The sequence below is a fragment of the Rhipicephalus microplus genome, chromosome 4 (assembly GCF_043290135.1).
Source record: "Rhipicephalus microplus isolate Deutch F79 chromosome 4, USDA_Rmic, whole genome shotgun sequence".
Classification (NCBI taxonomy): Eukaryota; Metazoa; Arthropoda; class Arachnida; order Ixodida; family Ixodidae; genus Rhipicephalus; species Rhipicephalus microplus.
Genome location: NC_134703.1, coordinates 207312970 through 207333088, shown reverse-complemented (window position 1 = coordinate 207333088; position 20119 = coordinate 207312970). Strand labels below are relative to the sequence as shown.

The 20119-nt window shown below is 44.2% G+C and overlaps 1 protein-coding gene across 1 annotated transcript in view; it reads left to right on the top strand.

Moving 5' to 3' along the window:
• Nucleotides 1-20119, top strand: part of LOC119172983 (uncharacterized) — a 1299788-nt gene that overhangs the window by 984755 nt on the left and 294914 nt on the right. The window contains exon 39 of the mRNA XM_075893951.1: nt 13582-13635. Coding sequence (XP_075750066.1) covers nt 13582-13635 — 54 coding nt within the window. The remainder of the gene's footprint in view (nt 1-13581; nt 13636-20119) is intronic.

Genomic DNA, 20119 nt, shown 5'->3' with positions numbered 1-20119 from the left:
GTCTTGCCCTTAACATACATTTATAACCTAATTTTAGGCACAGGTATTTCCCCAGAACGTATGAAGCATGCAAAAGTTACAGAGCTGTTTAAGGGAGGAGACAAAAAAGATTTGAAGAACTATAGGCCAATATCTGTTCTACCATTGTTTTCAGAGCCCATAGAAAAGTTAATATTTATAAGACTGCCAAACTTCTTTGCAAAACACTAAGTAATTACTCCAGCCCAGTACGGTTTTAGGTGAGGGCTGTCGACAGAGGTAGCAATGTTACGCCAAAAGGAAATTATATTAGGTAATATAGAGGACAGGAAAATTACGCTAGGCATATTTGTTGACTTCTCCAAAGCAATTGAACAAATGCATCATAATACGCTCTTACCTAAATTGCCCTAATATGGCATTAGAAGAAATGCGCTAAACTTAATCACCAGTTATTTGAGCAATAGGCTACAGTGTGTAAGCATAAACACAGAACAATCACCTTTGCAAAAACTTGCTCAAGGTGTACCCCAAGGTAGTATAAAGGGGCCGTTATTTTTTATCACTTATGCCAACGACATTATAAACATAAATCACACAATCAAATCTGTCATATATGTGGAAGACACTTCCTTGTTTTTCACAAGTGTGGATGTAAATGACTTAATTCCAGCAGCAAACACGAAACTAGATGACTTGTATACATGGGTTACTGCTAACTCCCTGCAAATCAATTGTTCAATAACCAAACCCATCCTATTTTGTTCAAAAGAAACAACGTACGAAGCTACTTCAAAACTACACCTGCACGATTCTGTGATTGATTTTTCTTCGACCGCTAAATTATTGGGAATTGTTTTTTATGAGCATATGTTATGGGATTCACAAACCGAAATTGTAAGAAACAAGTTAAGTAAGGTACTAGGCATGCTTAGGAGATGTCAGTCATTTTTACTGACTACTCAGATGCTAATGATATACAACACGCTTTTTTGTTCCCAGTTACGCTACGGTCTTTTGGTGTGGAGTACTGGCACCTTGCACTCTAAGCAGAAATTGCTCACACTACAAAAATGCATTACGTTCTATTGAAAATGCTGAATATAATGCACATACCTTGTCTTTATTCAACAATTTTAAAGTCGTAAGATTTGACAACATGTATGAATATTGTTTACTAGCGTCTTTAAAAACTGAAATGAACAAAGGAAGTAACAATCTTATCTCCATAGCATGCTTAGAGCGCAGCATCTTGTCTCGACCTACTAGACAGAGTGATTATTGGAAGGTTCTTCGTTGCCGAACAAACTATGGTCTACAAATGCTGAAACATTCACTCCCTCACATTCTAAGTAAATACAATTTTTCATTTGAGCAATTGAGCCTTCTTTTGCGACAGGATATGTAAAATATTTTTTACCTTCATGTCGCAAAAGAGATTTAGGCAGTTCCAAAGATTTGTTTTTCATGTTCTGCTTATTTCTATTTTTTTCGTATTTCCTCAAAAAGTACGATCCTATCAACATTTCCTAAAGTTTTATGTATGCAATATTTCTTATTGGTGCCACTTTAAACTATGTATTTGTGTCCGTTTAGTAGTTTCGAGGACTTTATGAATGCTGTCGCTTTTCTGCCTTGTATTGATGGAATGTGGGGCTAGTCAAGCTGCGTTTTTTATCGCAGCTTTTTTTCCCGCATTCCACACCACATATTGTATGGTGTAACACTGTGGTGAAAATAAACTTTAAACTTCAAACATGGTAGTACGTACATAAGGTGTCTCACAAGTTTAGGAAAATAGCCAGCAGATATGAAATTGTTGTTTTCCACCCCTTGCAAGCTTTCAAAAGTGCGTGTACTCACAGCAACATGAATATTCAATATTGCAACATTCGTCACTAGAATAGGTTTACTGAATGCCAATTTAATGTGTATGAGCTACTACTAACATGTAGAAAAGTAAACATAGAACAAACTGGGCAATGCTTCAGTGATCAAGCTAGACAGCATGCTTTAAATGTTAAGAAGGGCTATGGTAGCCAGGCACTGTAAAGAATGTAAGTGCAGTTCTATGTTTCATAAAACCCGGTTTTCTAAAAAAGCAAGAAGAAAAAATGAAAGAGATTTTAGCACTTTTTATCAGGAAGGCCGAGGATCACTGCATCAGTACACCTTCACTTATCTTTTTCTGAAAGAGAGTATTCTTGTCTCAGTTAAGATTATTTTGTCATGGTCGCACATGTGTTGTTGCAGATGAGCCCTGTTATTGTGCTCAGTATAACAGCGCTCGTAGAGCCTTCAATAAAATTCAGTCGACAGTCAGCGCTCCTACCTGTTTTTTGTGATAAGATTTTCATGGTAAAAAGAACATTATTTCCTTTCAATTTAGGAACACTGATGAGTTTTAATTGTATCACAACATAGAGCAAATTGCATATCAATACGGACAAAAATCACAATTTTGTAAAATTCGTGATATTTTCTGGTATATTACAGCAGCTTGAGAGGTCTAAAGATATTTTTCCTCAAAAGTAGTTTTTGTGGATTAAGTATTCACTGCTCAAAGAATCATACAAAGTGCAATAATGCAATAAAAATGCAAACATAACACATTTATGCTTGCATATTCGAATCAATAGTGGCAAAAATTGCACTAATACTATCGAGCTCCAAATATTTTACACAAGCACATTTTTAACATGTAGACCGAATTCGGTTTAGAAAAAACAGGCGGTACTTTTAAAATGAATTTTTTTCACAAACAACACCCATATAACAATATGCCAGGAAGTTCAAAAGGCAGCCACATGAACAAAACTTTTTTCCTCGCTGAAATATTCTAGCAGTTCACTGTTTTCAACGCAGTAAGTCAGCACATTTTTTTAAAATGCATTTCAGGTGGTCGCCAAAGTGGCTGGGACGTTTTGCATGGAATCGTCCAGCTATATTTAAGCAAAATAACTTACACAAATAACAATACTTAATCATCTACATGGACCACACTAGAAAAAGTTATTCAGGCATTGTGACAATAAAATTTTCAGCGTCGTACTGCCTGAATAACTTCGTTGATAAACTTCAAACTCACGCCACGAAAAAGCCGCTCTATCATGCTGGCTGTTAAAGGCCTTGCGGTCATACACAATGTTGAAAATTAAAGAAATTAACTCGTCAGTGTTGTCACTCCTTCTTCGTCATTACTGACACGGAAGATTTTTCTGTCATTCACGTGGAGGTTCAGGAACTAGGCTTGCTCTAGGCTGGGGCCGGGGTAGATTACGCAGGGTGTCAGCAGCACCCTCTCGTCCTGTATTAAGAGCAAATATAATTTTGCATAAAATGATGTTCGTGCTGTTCTGGCACGAACATCATTTCTGGCACGAACACCATATATGAAGAATGTAGAGTGTGTATCATTTGAAAAAGCGTGTAATTCACATTACACTGAACTCGAAGCATACAACCCACACACTCCAATAATTTGGTATGATAAAGATAAGATTGTTTTCCAGCCTACAGCAGATTCTCAAATTGAGATAAAGGCAAGACTACAGCTTAAAAATGGCACTTGCAAAAGCCTGAACTCAACTAAGAATCAAATTCCTTCTAGGGTAATGAGCCAGTGTGAAAAAAAATTTTTAAAGTACAACGTTCAGAACATGTAGCATTAATCAAAACGCACAAGAAACTTACCTCTTCATATACAAACAGTGAAGGCATCTTTGCTTTCTCTTTTACATGAGAACAAACGATCTTGGGCGTGAAACTAGCAAAGAGGTCGGCAAAAAAATTAAAAGATTTACTGACTTTAATCATGCCTTACAAGTTGAGGAATTCTGACAATTCATCAATCAGTGCAATTCTGACTGCCTCTATAAGGGCATCAAAAACGAACATTTTCCTCCTTCCTTCTACCCTCACAAGAAGCTCCGTCCATGACATCTAATTCAAATTTGACGCTGTGCTTCCTATTTGCCTGCTTTTTAGACGTAGGGCTGCGAACGTGTATTTAGTGCACCTAACCTAGCACAGAAATTCGTCATCTATAATTCAATCATCTTAATTCCTTGTAATTTAATAAAAGATGTGATAGCTTGCCCAGTTTTTAAAAAGTTGCGGGCCTGCAATAGGCACTGCCTAGCACGTATGAAAGCATTTCTTTTTAAAAAAATTTCTTGAAAGCTTGCTTTCAAAAAAGGCGTCTGGCATATTTCGACAACCAAGCCAACCCTCTGATGGCAATCAGGGGCACGCTATTAGCAATTATTGACCACGGGAATTACAAACGTAACCCGTGCCTAAATACTCAGTTAAACACAATCAAGCAAGTACGAGCGCTTGAACAACACCAATGCGCGCGGACGGCGTCTGCGTTGCATTAGCCATGGCTTCTGCTAGAGCTACCGCACGTAGCTCCCACAGTCACGTGTACTATCTCGATTCTGTCATAACGCCGAACGTTATCGCAGATTCAAGCAAAGCACGTAAACACCAAACAGAAACGAGGGAAAACAACGCACGGCGACGGCCACAACAACGCGCCTTTGGAAGTCTGCTGGATCTTTTCTTGTTGCTGGTGACACGTGTCCTAAATAGCTTAAAAGACCGATGCGCACGTGCTCGGAGCATCGCGGCATATCAGCACCTCAAACTATACCATCTTTAAGCAAAAAAAAAGTCATTTTGTATAGTGCGCCTCCGTATATAACCTTTTTTTTCTTTCTTTTTTTTACGCTTACACCTGCAGAAGCACGTTGCACATTTCAGTATTTATAGAAATGTTATTACGATGTAGCCTAAAGCGCATCTTAAAACAATATCAAGCACTTTCAGCAGTGCAGAGACAATGCGCGATCAGCAACTAATGGCGCCCTTGTTAAGTGATCACATCACTCATTGTATGAGTGATGCAGGCACTTACACAACATCGCGCATAGCAGTGTGAACTCGTTAAGTGGCACCTTTAATCGGGCGTCTGCAACAGGCCCGCAAACGCATGCTGTTGTAATTGGCTGGCAGCCTACTTCGCAGAGCTGCTTCAGGCGCCCAGCTAGCGGTGTGTGATTACTACCTACGAAAACAGTACACTCACCGTTAACAGGCCAACGTTGTCCGTGTCCGCCTCTCCATGAATATTCCTTAATCCGAGCGTCACTTCGAACACGGTGTCATCCATAACCACCATTGAAGATGCGCCTGTTCACTAGAACTCACACAGCGACCAAGACCCCAGACCAACGCAACGCATTTGTAAGACGGATGAGACAGAGCAACGCCTCCTAGATTTCCCGTGCCTGCTAGATGAGGGCGAAACGCCGGTCATCTATGGCGGCGCTGCCTACGTAGGGGTAAGGTCTTTGTACTTGGCCTTTGAGATCGGCAATTTTGGCGTTTGTTACTAATTTCAGAGGACGCCTTGTATTAAAAAAGTTGGTTGCTGAATGACGGCGTCACTTACGTATAGGTAAATATAGTTACGTTTACGCCTTTATAAAACTTGTTTTACGTTGTTTTTGTTGCATATAAGCTTCAAAAACATAAAAACCTATTTGAAGACACCCCTACTTGAGTGGCGTCATCATCGTAGTTCCGATGACCGCCACTTTCCAAGTGACCGCCGATAATCCGGCAGGCACGGGAGATCTAGGAGGCGTTGCACAGAGAGAGCAACGTTGAGAGAAAGAAGTAGGAGGCACTGGCGGCGGCGCCGAGGCTGTCGACGCAACTATTCGCTTATCTACATGGCCGTTGCCGGGGCAACGCTGGCCTGAGTAAGCGGTGTGAGCGGGAAACCCGCCAAGAGGGCGGCGAAAGGCAAACGCTATGTCGCATACCGCGGGCGGCAGTTCCACACGGATGGCAATCGAATATCACTTCAAGAACGTCTTCTTGTAAATGGGAACTCTTCTTCCACCCAGCCGCACAGCGGCGCAGGTTATTTCACAGCCTCGCGTTTTTTTGAGTAGTTTCACGGTTTACGACTGCAGTCAGCAAAAAATAGTGAAGCAAAACTTGAGGAAAACAAAGTGCACCCTGGAACGGCCAGAAACAATAATTATTTTGTCCTCGGTGGGATTAGTAGGAGAGCATCGCTACACCTTTTTCAGAGGAATTTCTTTTCGCATTGTCTGTGTCTGGCGATTCCGCATGTGGTACCGCAAACACTGAATGCGTAGTCGACGCTTGAACAAATAATCCGCAGTCACGGATGTTTAGAAGGCTTGTCACGCACTCCGAAACGTGCTGAGGTTGTTATACCAAACTTCTTGCTGACCACATGATCAGCACATAATTTCACATGGTTGCCCAATGAGCTAGCTAAGTACCTGTAGCAAAGGCAAGGCCCGTTTTTGTTAAATGTTGTTAATATAAACCATGGTTGTGCATAAGTGCAGTCACAGGTTTCTGTATGAATCGGTCATAACAGACGTTTTCGAACGTAGGAGCACCTCATCCTACCTAATCAGCTACCACAGCAAGTTCGTAAGCAATGATGAGATACGAGGATGTGCAGCTGTTTTCCATGTAATGAATAGTCCATGTACAGTGCGTTGACCACCGCCATTCCTTAAGCCACCTCCCATATAGACTCCCAGTCTGAACAGGTGTGTGACCTTAAACACTAAGAAGTAGTGCCCCCTCCCACCCCCTGCAAACACACACACGAAATTCGAGGGCGCACGGGCTGATACACACGCATGCTTATTCACAGGCGCGCACACATACACGTATACACACATACGGCCACAAACACACACAAGCGTAAACGCACGCATGCACGGGCGTAGACATGTGCATAGGCACGCTTAACACAAGCCCGGACTCACACATAGACGCGCACACACACATGCACAGGTGTACACACAATTGCGCTTACACACGAACACATGCGCATGCTCACGCAAACACACCCATACTCGGTCGAACATTATGTGTGTGTAATCCACAGCAAACATGTAGCTTATAACCAACGCCAAGGAAAGCTTTCGTAACACGGATTGCAGTTCATTGCCATTATATATGAAACGTGATTTGCTTCTGCTGGCATTCTGCTATAGTCGGAGAGCACCTTCACTCATGTTAAGTCAATTAGGCTGTCATTTAACGCAGGGTCCACATATTCGTACAGTAGCTACACTGCTCGGCCGCAAATCCGAAGGTCGCGGGTTTGATGCCGGCCGTGGCAGTCGCATTAAGACTGAGGCAAAAAGGTAGAAGCCTGTGCACTGTGTGATATCAGTGCCTAATAAAGAACACCAAATGGTCAAATTCTCTGGTGCTTTCCACTACGGCGACCCTGATAATCATATCGTGGTTTTTGGGACGTAAAGCCTGAAATATTATAAATCTGTGTTCTTTTTTGCTGCATATTCCGCCTGATCAATCGTCACCTATACCCTTCTCAGGCACAAAAGCAGCCATAGAGCCTATTTTAAGGTGCTATCGAGGCAAGTACCCAAACAAAGGGGTGCTTTTTTTTAATCGACGATTCATGGGTGTTAAAGGGTAGTGCAAAGGGTGCTTTCCCATAAAAGCACCCTTTTTACACCCTTTTGGGTGTACAATTTTTTACTGCTTAGAGATAGGAGACACTGCAACCAAATGCTTTCCGACTGCACAAGCGGCGCACGTGGTTCGCGAAGCGGGATGCTTTCTTGTTGAACTAGTGTACGAATTTTGTTTTTTTGCACATTGGCGCCGGTGGTTTGGGGCTCTGTCTGGCGGCAGGCTGTTGCAGAATTCAAGGTTTGGTTGCTCGTGGTAAATTTGAATTCGCTCAACGAGTTAATTCAAGTCCGTCAGAGCCTGTGCGCACCCATTGTCTGCTATGTTCACAGATTTCACATGCATCACCAGCCTCGGCAGTGGAGTAGACCAGGGACGTCGTTGAAGCGTGCTCCGTGGTACGAAATGACCAAAAGAGTTCCAGGTTTCATGGGGTTGAACGTTTGGTGCACATACTTGATCGAGGAATCTCCGATGACAGCACAACTTATTGGAAAGCACGGGCTGTGCACCGCCAACCGCTCTGAAGTGGTATAAATGGCAGCCATTGCAGTACAACTTAGAACGAAAATGTAGAAATCCTATAGCCCGAGGCATCAACGCCCACCGACGATTGAAGCGCGACTAAGTGTGTAGAGGAAAAATAACCGAAAATAAAAACTAGATACAAGTTTTTTTTTCAAATAGTTTACTTTCATATGTGTCAAAGTTAACCATAAATTCCCACAACGGTTAGTACGAGAGCTGGCTAAATGATTCATTTCTACCATTTTTTATTGAGCACCATAAATTGGGGGGAGGGGCGTATTCAGGCAATTCGCTATCAGAGCTTGTGCTTGGTTCGGGGCGTTACCAGGTAAATGAGACATCGCTGCTTTTTGGTTGGTGGTTTCATGCACACCTGCCATAGTATTTACTTCCTTGTGTTATATTTACCGGAACGACGTTTGATTGCTGAACTAGCTCACAGAATGTGTGGATAGCCACTCCTAGGACTTTCGACTGCCTTCGCGGGTGCAAGGCCGACATGGCCCTGACTTTGGCGACAGTAAATGCCACACATTTAGCAATGAGCCGCTGTACGCTATGGTTGCCGAAGCGATACTCTGAAGGCTGGTGCTTGGCTGCAGTGGTTTCCCACAATTGAACAACGTGAGTTTTCGAACTATTATGGTAACTTGCTCATAAAAAAGTTGACACAACTTCATCTGCGAAGTCTTTGGTGTACATTGCAAGTACATCACTTGAATAATGAAAGATATTCGTTTTTCCAGACTTTCTAGTTGGTCATTTTTTCCTCTCGCGCAGGAAATTAGTGAGTCATAATGTGAAATAAAATCGCGTATTTATAACACACCTAAAATGTCCACAATCGATAATTGACTGATTTCACGCCATATACAGCAAATGCACGACGTTGCTACCACTTCCAGTCGTGACGTCATGGTACACTCTGTATTTAGTGTTAGCTCTTAGTCGTCCCCTTCATACTTAGACGGTGGCGCAACCACTGGGCACATGAACTTCTATAGAAGTTTCGCTACAAGTTAAAAATGCCTTGGTTGTGGTTCGCTACCATGACCCTTTACCGTATGTGTACAGAGGCATACAAGATTATACGTAGACTGAGTGACCTCTCATTTGGTGCTAGTGAATACTGAGGACGCCACTCGCACAGGTGGAGAAACGTCTGTGGAACTTGTGTTAAATTTTGCTGTGTTGAGCCGGAATATATTTTAATTCATACTTTCGTGCGGCGTGATTTTTATACTGGCGGCTGATCACCAAGTTGCGCCTCGATGACATGCAGTGTGTTGTCTTTGTGCCTGTCCCACGTGCTCTGCTGATAATCCTTAAGCTTTCTTTTTAGGAAAGGGTTTATGTCAAGCGCAGGAATGGCACTGACGTATTGTGAGCTATTTCGTTGGCGGATGCAACTAGCTGGTCCACCAGAACTTTCCCTTGTATCTGGCAGTGCCTTGTTACCAATTAGACTACGACAAGCTGTTTGGATGTGTAGACTGTGCATGAAAAGGAGTAAAGTGAGGCAAAGATGAATTTTTAGTGTATTTTAAAAGTTTTCAGTGCGCTTGCTACACTTTAAAAATCTTTGTATATTAGCGCCTTCTGTATTTTTATTTCATTATTGTGCTTAATGGCCGCAAGTATCCCATAAGCTTCGCCTGTGAAAATGCTTCTTGCAGTGTACAGAGCGCCGGCTTCCGAAAAGAATGAACGGACGGCTGATTACGACGCAGAAGTGTTGAACAATACCACACCCGTAACAAATTCAGTACATGTGTATTTATGTCGCACTTCCTGGAAGTATGTTTGAATATGTGCAATGTGCGCGTGCTTCGTAAGCTCTCCTCCAAGAAAAGCACGTCGCCATCTATTGTGTGCCACTGCCATCGTGCAGGCATGCTGTGGAAGCCATCAAACGGTGCTCAAGTGGCATGCAGGTTTCCTCCACCTTGCCCTTTAGGCAAAGTGAAGGGAGTTTTTTTTTTTCATTCATTTATTTAACAGTACTGTAGGCCTTGTACAGGCCGATGCAGAAAGTGGTTAGAAAAAGTATACATGAGCATGGACATAATAAAACCAAAAACGAAAGTAGAACACAGAATGCCTCAGAAGATAATGCTTCAAAAACAACGCCAAAAAAAGCAGAAATGGGAATACAGATCAAGAAGCAACATACATTGAGTTGCCCATAGAAGGCCGATTTTCAAACAGAGCAGAACTTCTCATGTGAATAATTTTAGAATGTGTGAAGAAGAAGATGCATCGTTGGCAAGCAGCTTCACCAATGCTTGGGTACTGGGTTCTGGGCTCGTCTCGCTTGCCTTGCGCTTATTGCAACTGGCAACTGCCTCAAAGCTGCTCTGTTACGATTGCGTTTTGTTCTTGGAGCCACCGTGACAGAACACGTTGATCAACCACTTTTACATATATCATATAAAAGCCAAACTCATATTTATACGGACGGTTTAGTCTCGGGAAGTTCGATGGGCGCTTTTGCGACTGCATCTCGGCCAATCACCGTCAATTTCAAGACTTCACACGTCACCGCGTCTACGGGCTCCGAGCTCACCGCCCTTATAGACGCAGTTTGATTTGTTATGCAACAATCCCCTGCTAAGTGGGCTATCGTATACGAATCCAAGGTGGCCCTTGAATGTATGCGAAGTCGACCATGCGCAAACTACCATTATATCATATCTCAAATTAATAAAATCTGTCATCGTGCCACTAACAAAGGACATGACATAACTTTTCAATGGCTGTCTGGTCACTGTGGGATTGGTGGCAACCACCTCGCCGAAAACGCTGCCTGTTGTGCCCACGAAGGAGCACCCACACTGCTCATATCTCTCTTAAGGGTGGATGTCGCAAAAAAAATTTCGCTACGTCGCGCATATTACCACACTTATGCATTGTTCTCTTCCATTGAACACCCCTTGACAGCCACAGAACCTCGCTTCATCACTCCAATTACAACTTTTTTCAACGACTTCGCGACGGGATGCTACAATGCTGTGTTAGTTGTGGGTGGGGGTTTCCTTCACAAATTCATTACATTACCGTATTTGCAAATGCAAAGAACTTGGTGGCCATAGTCACAGGCCCAGATGGAAACGTTATAAGTTGTGCCTCCATAGCCCAAGTTCCACCACAAAAGCGGAGGAGATAGCAATCGCACTGCCAATTAAGGATGGCAGAGAGTGAAAAGCCCCACTCACATTATTCATAGATTCAAAGGCTGCATGTAGGAACACGACCACATGCCATGCTCATGATTCGCTCGCGGTCGTTTCTCTAGCTTCACATATACCAAATTTGGTATTGCATGACCTCAATAGGCGACGAAGTTAACTGGCTCGTCCGAACATGTAATCATGAAATGCGTGTCATGTAAAACATGACTACATGGTACGCTCATAGAACTGGGGATGGCTCGGAGCGGACGCAGCACGAATGCATTGCATTGAAAGTGAAGCCCAAAGCGGGCCGATCCACTTACGGCACGGCGATCGGTATATACAGTGTGTCGTCGTTTGAACAGCTGGGCATGGCCCCACAAAGTGGCTCGGAGGTAGGATTCCCGCTTCCCACTCGAAAGGCCCAGGTTTGATTCACAGCTGCGGACATTAAATCGTTATTTTTTGGCGTAAATTGTTGGAATTCTATTGCTATTTTTTTACAAATGACTTTCAAGTGTTACATAAAGCTATGAAAAGTAACCTGAATTGTCAAGTAAAACAAAACAAAAATGGAGGGTGAGCGTGATTATTTGCAGCGGCCCCTATGCTCAACCACGCTCGCTGTCCATTTTATATTTCGGATTTAGGGCCGTTCCACGCACTTGCCGCACAGCCGCAAGCACGTGCCGAAACCTCTACTGTACGCAAGCGAGGGACAAATAAGCCAATTGGCGACGCCCTTTCACCCTCCGCGGCGTCGCCAATGGGCTCATTTGCCCCCGCTTGCTTGCGGTAGGGGTCCCGGCACGTGCGTTGCGGCTGTGCGGCAAGCACGTGAAATGGCCTTTCCAACGCTTTATCGGCTTCCTGCGTGTTATGGCACTTGATATCGTCAGCACGAATTTTCGTAAGGTTTTTTCCTTCATTATATGACCCCGACGTGGTAGTATAATGGTTACGACACCCTAATGCTAACGCACAGGCAGCGGGACTTATTCTCGTCTACGGCGGCTGCATTTTACGCAGGCAAGAAATTTTGAGGTCTCGTGCGCTTTCATTTAGCTGAATGTTACAAAAACTCCAGGTGGTCGAAATCACCAGATCCTTCCACTATGACGTCTCTTGTAATCATATCGTACTTTTGGGACGTTCAGGTACACATATTATTTTTCCTCCGTTAGATGTAAAAACGCAGCCCCCTTGAAGCGCAAGGAAAAGGATTCGCTCCCCACCCGACGCGGTGTGGTAGCCCTCGTTCTTGACTATCGTTGGAGTCGGTCGCTGGCTTTGGAAAATTTGATTGCGATAGCAATTATAGGGACACTCTCGGCTGGATTCGGGCACCGGCGTCAGTATCGGCGTAAGCGTCAATGTCACGCACTAAATATGTATACTTATCCATATATATGAAAACGCAAGGAAAAACTAGGAAATATCCTTTTGGCACGCGAAATCGAGCGTGGGGCCTCTGCGTCGTGAAAGCGGGCGGTAACAACTGAACCACCCCGGAGAACGTCCTTCTCCGTTCAAACGGCAAGCTATTTATATCTACCACTTACCTCTGCTGTGTTTTCGACATTTCCAGAAAGATGACGCAATTAGGGCACGTCGCAGCATCGCGCAGTAGCACCTACTTGAATCTCGTACGCATAATTTGCCCGGATTAGAGAAGGAGAGTGACAATCCCTCGCGCGCCTTTATCTCGTGGTGGCGAGGATGGGAGGATCATACACCTTGGCTTGCCTCGAGCTTTACGTGGAACGATTCTGCTGTGGTTAACTGGTGCACAAAGGTTACTGCAAACATTGCAAACTCCGTTCACGAAAAAAACGCGCGCTTTTCAGACTCAGCGAAGTAACAAATGAAGGCCTATTCGTGCGTATCCGTACCTGTGAGTACGTTTCGTGCGTCATTCTTGCGTGAGAAACGTGGGACACGCTTCCAGCTGCTTGCCATCCTGTGCGTGACCTCTCGAATTGTTGCTATCGCGTCCATTACTTCGCCTTTGCGGTAAAGCTGAGATTTTTTCAAGCTACGAGTCACTTATTGCGAATACTTTTTCATTATTTCTAGTAAATATACTATTGTAGACAATGCGTCTCCATTTTAGGCTTTGCTAGTGTTGTTAAGGCCTGCATTGAGCGGTTTACTGCGAGCGTACTAACGCCACGTGACGTTGATGACAAAGTTGCCACTTAAGAGGCTTTAAAAGAATTCGTGCACTTGTTGCGTGAAACATCACGTGCGTGCACTCTCATCTGTCACTTCATGTGATTGTCACTGACCACCTTTTTGTTCTTCGCCTTGTCCTTCATAACTACTTCTCCGTACTGCAGATTTCGCTCCCTGTAATGAGTCACACCACTAATACTCCTCTTACGCTTGCTCACAGGGACCACATGGAAGCAAAGGAGCAATTGGCAACCCCGGACCGCCTGGTGCCCCGGTGAGTAACAACATGGAAGTGTGAAGTGAATAAACGCGTCGCGAATCCAGGAGAAAGTGTCCAGACGGTTCAAGATACCTATTTATTCATTTTAATATAATGACAGCGTTGACTGGAGTCAGAAAAAAGGAGGTTTTTAGCCCTTTGACATAGTCACTCTCACGCTGGGCGTAACAGCAGAAGTGCTTACTTAGCTACACACAGTAGCCCCGGTTTTAAGCACATTTTATTTAGCAAAAATGGACAAGGCAATAGATTTAAACCTTAAAGGGCTTGCACTCAAAGTGTTTCGGTTTGTAGATGACTTTTTGGTTTTTATTGAATCGGATGGTCGGGATAAAATGGTCGCAGAAGTTTTGAAAGTCTTCAAGAAAAATAGTAGAGGGCTTGAATTTACTCATGAATTACCAGTCAATGACAAACTGCAGTTTTTGGATATTGAGTTAGATACCACAGCAGAACATGTATGCTGGTCATGCAATCCGCGAACGGAAAAATCCTTACTTAGCTACCGATCGGCACATTCTAAAGTTGTAAAGAGTGGCATAGCCTTTTCATGTTTGAGAGCGGCCTTAACAAAGTCATGTCCAGAAAAAATTAGCGAAAGCTTCAACCAACAAATTATCAGGCTAAAAAATGCTGGGTACGAAAAACACGTGTTGTGTAGATCAGCTAACAAGCTGATTAGTCATGTACGCAACAACTTTCATAAAAAATGACAAGTAATGAAAACAGGAAGAAGATAGTGTCAGTTCCATATGCGCACAAGATTGCCCATAACTTAAAAAACGTAGGTAATCACTATGGCCTAGAATTAGTTTTTTTGGCACCCAACAAGCTTAGTAAAATATGTTCCAAACTAGACCGTAAAGTTTCCATAGCAGTAAACACTAATGCTGGTAGTTGTACGGTAAATCACACAACAAAGTTTGTTAAGTGTAGCTTATCAGTCGTGTATTGCTTGCCGCTAACGTGTGGAAAGGTATACATCGGCCAGACGGGTCGTTGTTTGAACACCCGACTTTTAGAACACAAGCGATCATTAGGAACTGACATTCATTCTCACATAAAGAGACACTGTTCCCAGTGTGGCTGCTCACCACTGTACAGTGACACAACCGTAGTCTTCCGTCATGGAAACAAACTAACCAGAGAAATTGTCTAAGCCTTTCACATTAAAAAAAGAAAGGAAGGATGCATTAGTCAGTCACCGGTTTCGTTAAGTAACCGAGAAGCTAGCTACTTCGAAGGACTTAATTGAGATCAGTGTTTGCACGTGTCATACTCTCCTTCTTGTTGTTTCAAAATTTTGTTTCAAACACGTGTGAATTCCCGCATAATCTTTTGTTTTTTTTTTTGATGTGATGTTACCCAGGGCTGTTTCAGTTATGTCATCTTAAAATGTTTCTAAGCTTAACTGCCGTGCACTATCGCTTGAGTCTGCGCAAAAGCTTCTGTTGGCAATGATTCAGTGTTCGTAGTTCCTTTCTGTGTCGCTAGGGTTTTGGGTTATATATGAAGGGCTGCTTCTGAAATAAAAATTAGTTGCGAGTGTAGCGAGTGTCGTGTTTTCTTGTCCTCTTCGTCCCCGTCGAATTTGCGCTACTACACCATATGGTTAAATGGTAGCTACACATATTCGGAATACAAAATCACCAGAGCCCTAAGTTTGACCACATAACCATTGTTTTATTAACAGTTTTATGATAAATAGGACAGGGTGCTGTGGCTGCATCCTTTTATATTTACACAAAGATCTGTAGCAAGATTGAACGGTGATAAAGTCCTCAAAACAACCACAGTAGTTTACAGGCTCCAGGAGAAAACTCACTCGGTTTTTCACATCAGCCAAGAATAATTGATACATAAAATATTATTGTTTTATCTATTAGTTGAAAAAAATGGGGTTACTGGAAAGACACGTGCTGGCACACGATGTCATGCTTTACGTAACACTCTGTTATCCCTCGTTATGACAGAAAATTTCACGCAATATTGTTCTCGATATGAGCGTTCTGAATAACTGATTTTCAGTTCTGAGTAGCAGGTCGTCTTGTGCTTGTGAGATTTTTTTGTGACCGTTCTTCTACGAATTCCCAGGCATTGAATCCGAACTATCTGTCCGCCCAGCCCGACTTGAAAGAGCATGGAAAAATGCATGAAGGAGGGAGGGAGAACGGGATTCTTGCTTGAGCACCAACAGCAGATATTTATTATGAGGGTGCGGTCATGATCAGTGGCGGCGTATCTGGGCAGTCATCAGCAGCCGGCTTGTATACCCTTTCACGAGCTGTGCCCACAACGTGGAGACTGTTCGAACATAGCATCGCTCTCTGCATGGCCACATTGCCGTACACCAACGTTTTGTACATTTTCACGGTATTGGGCCCGAAAGAGTTCATTGTAAGCCTTCAAGCACATGTTTTTGCAATTTGTTGCTACGGCATGCCTTCTTTGGCCCTTGTTACTACGGCATGCCTTCTTTTGCCTTTTTTTATTTCCCTGCGTCTATGTCGAGCTTTCGCTCAATGACAATGCCAAGTTCGGCTCGCCAGCAACAATTTATGCTTTGGCAGCTGCATTTTAGATGGAGGCAAAATGCTGTAGGGCCGCGTGCTCAGATTTGGGCGTACGTTAAAGAAGCCCACGTGGTCAAAATTTCCGAAGCCCTCCACATCGGCGTCTCTAAAAGTCATATGGTGGTTTTAGAACGTTAAACGCTCATACGAATCAATCAATCACCAGCAACGATTCCAACGCTCCCAGGTGATGCCAAAATCGTTGTTTCCAGAAAAGAAACTCTATAATGCCAACCAGTGCTAAACAATCCACGGTCACCGTGAGGATCACACATATTGCAGCCGCTCTCGTTGACTTGGACCGCCTTGCAGAGCTTTCCGGCATCTTCCAGAAAACGTACGCTGAGAAGAAACAGGTATGAAGCGATAAAGTGACCCACTGCGCAGTATTATGGGCACATGGCCTGCTCGAGCTGTTCTTGCCAAAATCAAGCACAGGAACAGAGCACGCGCGAGTGCTCTTAGTGGTACACTGCAGCCAGTCGTGTGCGTGAGTGGTTGTGCCATGTGGCGACTCCCAGGTAGGAGTGATTTTTCGACGCACCATCCATTTAGCGCTCATCGTACATTGCGTCAAAACTGGTAGCTGGAAAATGCACATGCCAATTTTGCATACTTCCATTTTCCCCGCACATGAAACGCTAATGCCCTCGTTTGCCTTTTCGAGCCATTGCTTCCACCTGCGATGCGCAATGGTTCATACTAGGCTTCGACTTTTATTGCGATAGCAATAACATGGGCACTCTAGGCGAGATTTTGCCACCAGCGTCGGCATCGCCGTCACTTACCGTATATATATACGTATCATATATATGAAAACGCGACCAAAAAATAGTCCAGAAAAAAGCTAACGCGCGCGGAATCGAACGTGAGACCTTTAAATTATGAGTGTATGACGTTAGTCACTGAGCCACAAAAGAGCACCTTCGTCAAGGTCCAAAGGGCAAGCTATATATATCTACCACTGACCGCTGGTGACGAACACCTCCGGGGGAACTGTCGTGTTTTCAGCGATACCAGCAAGATGGTGCAATGAGCGCACGTCACCACATCGTCACGACGCGGCGGAACGCGCTCTTATCTCTCACGCGTATTTTGCCCCACGGATAGGGGGCAGTTTGGATGCTCACGCGTGCGCTTATCTCGCGTTGGAAACAATCTTACCCCTTGGCTGCCCTCGGACTTTCACCGGAACAATTCTGTTGTACTTACTGGGCGCACAAAGGGCACCGAAATTACTGCACAGTCGCCGTTTACGAAACGAATGCTCTTTTCAAAAATAGCGATGTAGCCACTGATACGTTTATTCACGTTCATCTACCAACGCCTCCGGGAAGGAGGCAATGTCTGTACGCGTGAGTGCGTTTTTTTGTCATTTGTGCGTGAGAAACGCGGTGCACGTTTCAATCTGCTCGCCATACTGCGCGTGAACTTTCAAATGGTTGCTATCGCGTTCATTGCTTCGCCTATGCGGTAAAGCTGTGAATTTGTTTACACAAGCCGCATAAGCTGGCTAATTCCAACAGTCGACAATGGCCATCGTATTTTGCGAATATTGGAGCGCTGCATTCCACGCAGATCCCCTATTGAATTAAGACAAGCCGCCAAGCATTCGCAGAACGCACGACGCAGTCGCAGTGAAAGCTGGAAGAGTGTAACTTACAGAGCTTATTGTAGACTTTCTTAGGGCTAATAAATAAAGTACACAAGTTTCGCATCCACTACAACTTAAACCAACCTAACCCCTAGTTCACACTGAAGCATCTGCTTTCTACAGCAACCAAAATTCTTCTGCCACTGAAAGGCAGCGTCATACGCAGTGGACGCGCCCCGCACCGCCTAATATTTCATCTACCAGGGCACGACCGCGGTATGGCCCGGTTGTTGTCGCGACTCGCAAACGCCACAACGCTAAGTCTAGTTTCGATGATTTTCATACGAAGACAGCAAAAAGAAGCAGTACTGCTTACTTTGCTGGCAAGTCGCTTTCTTGTGAATCATGAAGAGCAGGAAAAATCGCAGACGCCAGCGGCGTTTGTGGGTTTATCTTGCTCTAGAAGACCACGACAAGCTCGGTCACTTCAACAATAAGCTCGGTCACCTATTCCACAAAATAGGGACATGAACTCAAGTTGGGTACAACATTAAGTTACGGGCACTATGGCATGACTGGTGAGCAGGGCTTCCCACCGTTTTTCCAAACTCCTGGACTAGCCCTCCTATTGGTCCGCAGTGACCGATTCAATGGCAGGCGCCACATAAATCGGTCCGAGAGCAATTGGTGCGGAGAGGGCCCTCAGATTCGGTGCGCTTTCGGCAGCCGGAATGCTCAGTGTGAACGCGTCCTGACTCTCTTAAATTACGCAAGCACCAACTGAGCCATTGTTGATAATTTTCTGGTTAAGCGACACCACATTTTTCGCTTTCCGGATTTCACCATAGCTGTGGTTGGAGCCACATCGTGCCTGCTTACCAATGGTCGGGTATAAGTGGTGGGTGGAAGAAAACAGTAACAGCCGCCACCGGTGGCATCTATCACCCAGCTTCGCTCTACTGCTCGACATTATGAAGTGAGGTAGGGTGCACGAAACCTCATCCGCTGTTAGAAATGGTAATGCTTGATTGGTGATGATATTCAGTAAGACTGGGTGACGTTTTTGGAAAATTTATCTAGCTCATTTTTTATATTGTGGGATACACGTTACGGGCATTAGCAGCGGCCAACAATTACCCCACTGAAATTGCATTTATGATCTTTCACTGTAAAACAATTCCCGTGCTTTCTTTGCTGACCTGACCAACCTTCTATCTTTGTGCATTAACAGAATCTCACCTGCAAAATAGTATATTTATTTGTTTATTCTTCACCAGAAGGCCAAAGGCATTCCAGAGGGAAGTCAGAAAAAAATTGCATACATATATGCACCAGTAAAACAAGTACAGGGAGTAATGCTAACAGTAATATGAAAACTGGCTTGTATATTTAAATAACAATAATTAGTGCTTCGCTAAAAGGTTTATTGTCGGTTAATATTGTGATTTCAGCTGGAATGTGTTTGAACTCGATCGCAGTGCGTGGTGAAAGTGATTGGGAGAAAGTTTTCTCGGGAGAAAACCTTCTCTCACATGTCCTTCTCCCAGATTGGGAGAAGGACATGTACTATGCTAGAATAAAGAAAGCGCTGTGAAGAGTCGATTGATAATATTGTTACGGGGATTACAAACACACTGAAGAAAGAAATGAGTGTATTACCAATATTTACAAGTTGGTGAGAACCACCAGGGCTGCCAGCCTTTCACGCGCTCAGTCCGCTTCTTCCTCTTCGATTCGTCTACGACGGTGGGGCCATGCCCACTGCCTCGTAACATCACCCCCGGCGGACGAAGCGCCGTCACGGCGCCACTAAGTCAATCAGGACTCGCAGTATAGTACCGTTTTAGTTGTGACACATGGTATCGTGGGAGGAGCTTCTCGCACAAGCCTGCACGTCGATGCGGCGTCCAAAGTAGAACAAGAAACTCAGCAGGGTAGTCAAATTCACGGTGCCAGTCATTGTAGCGGACTTTTTGTCAGGCCTGAGAAGCAGTGAGCCTAGTGTGCGCGATTTGGCCAGTGACGCGGGCCTAGGAAGCAACGTCGTGGGCATACACCAATGATTAGGAGGTATCACAAGGAAGGAGTGTGTCGAATGGCAACGCAGGGCTGCGGCCGTACATAAGAAAGAATGGAGAATAGCCGGCGGTGTCATGCCTTGACGAATTGTATGCAAAGGTAACGTAGGGAAGCCTTGCGTCCCAGTCACAGTGGTCAGAAGAGACGTACATGGACAACATGTCTTTAAGAGTTCGGTTGAGGTGTTCCGTGAGATCGTTGGTCTGCGGATGATGTTCGGTGGAGCAGCTAC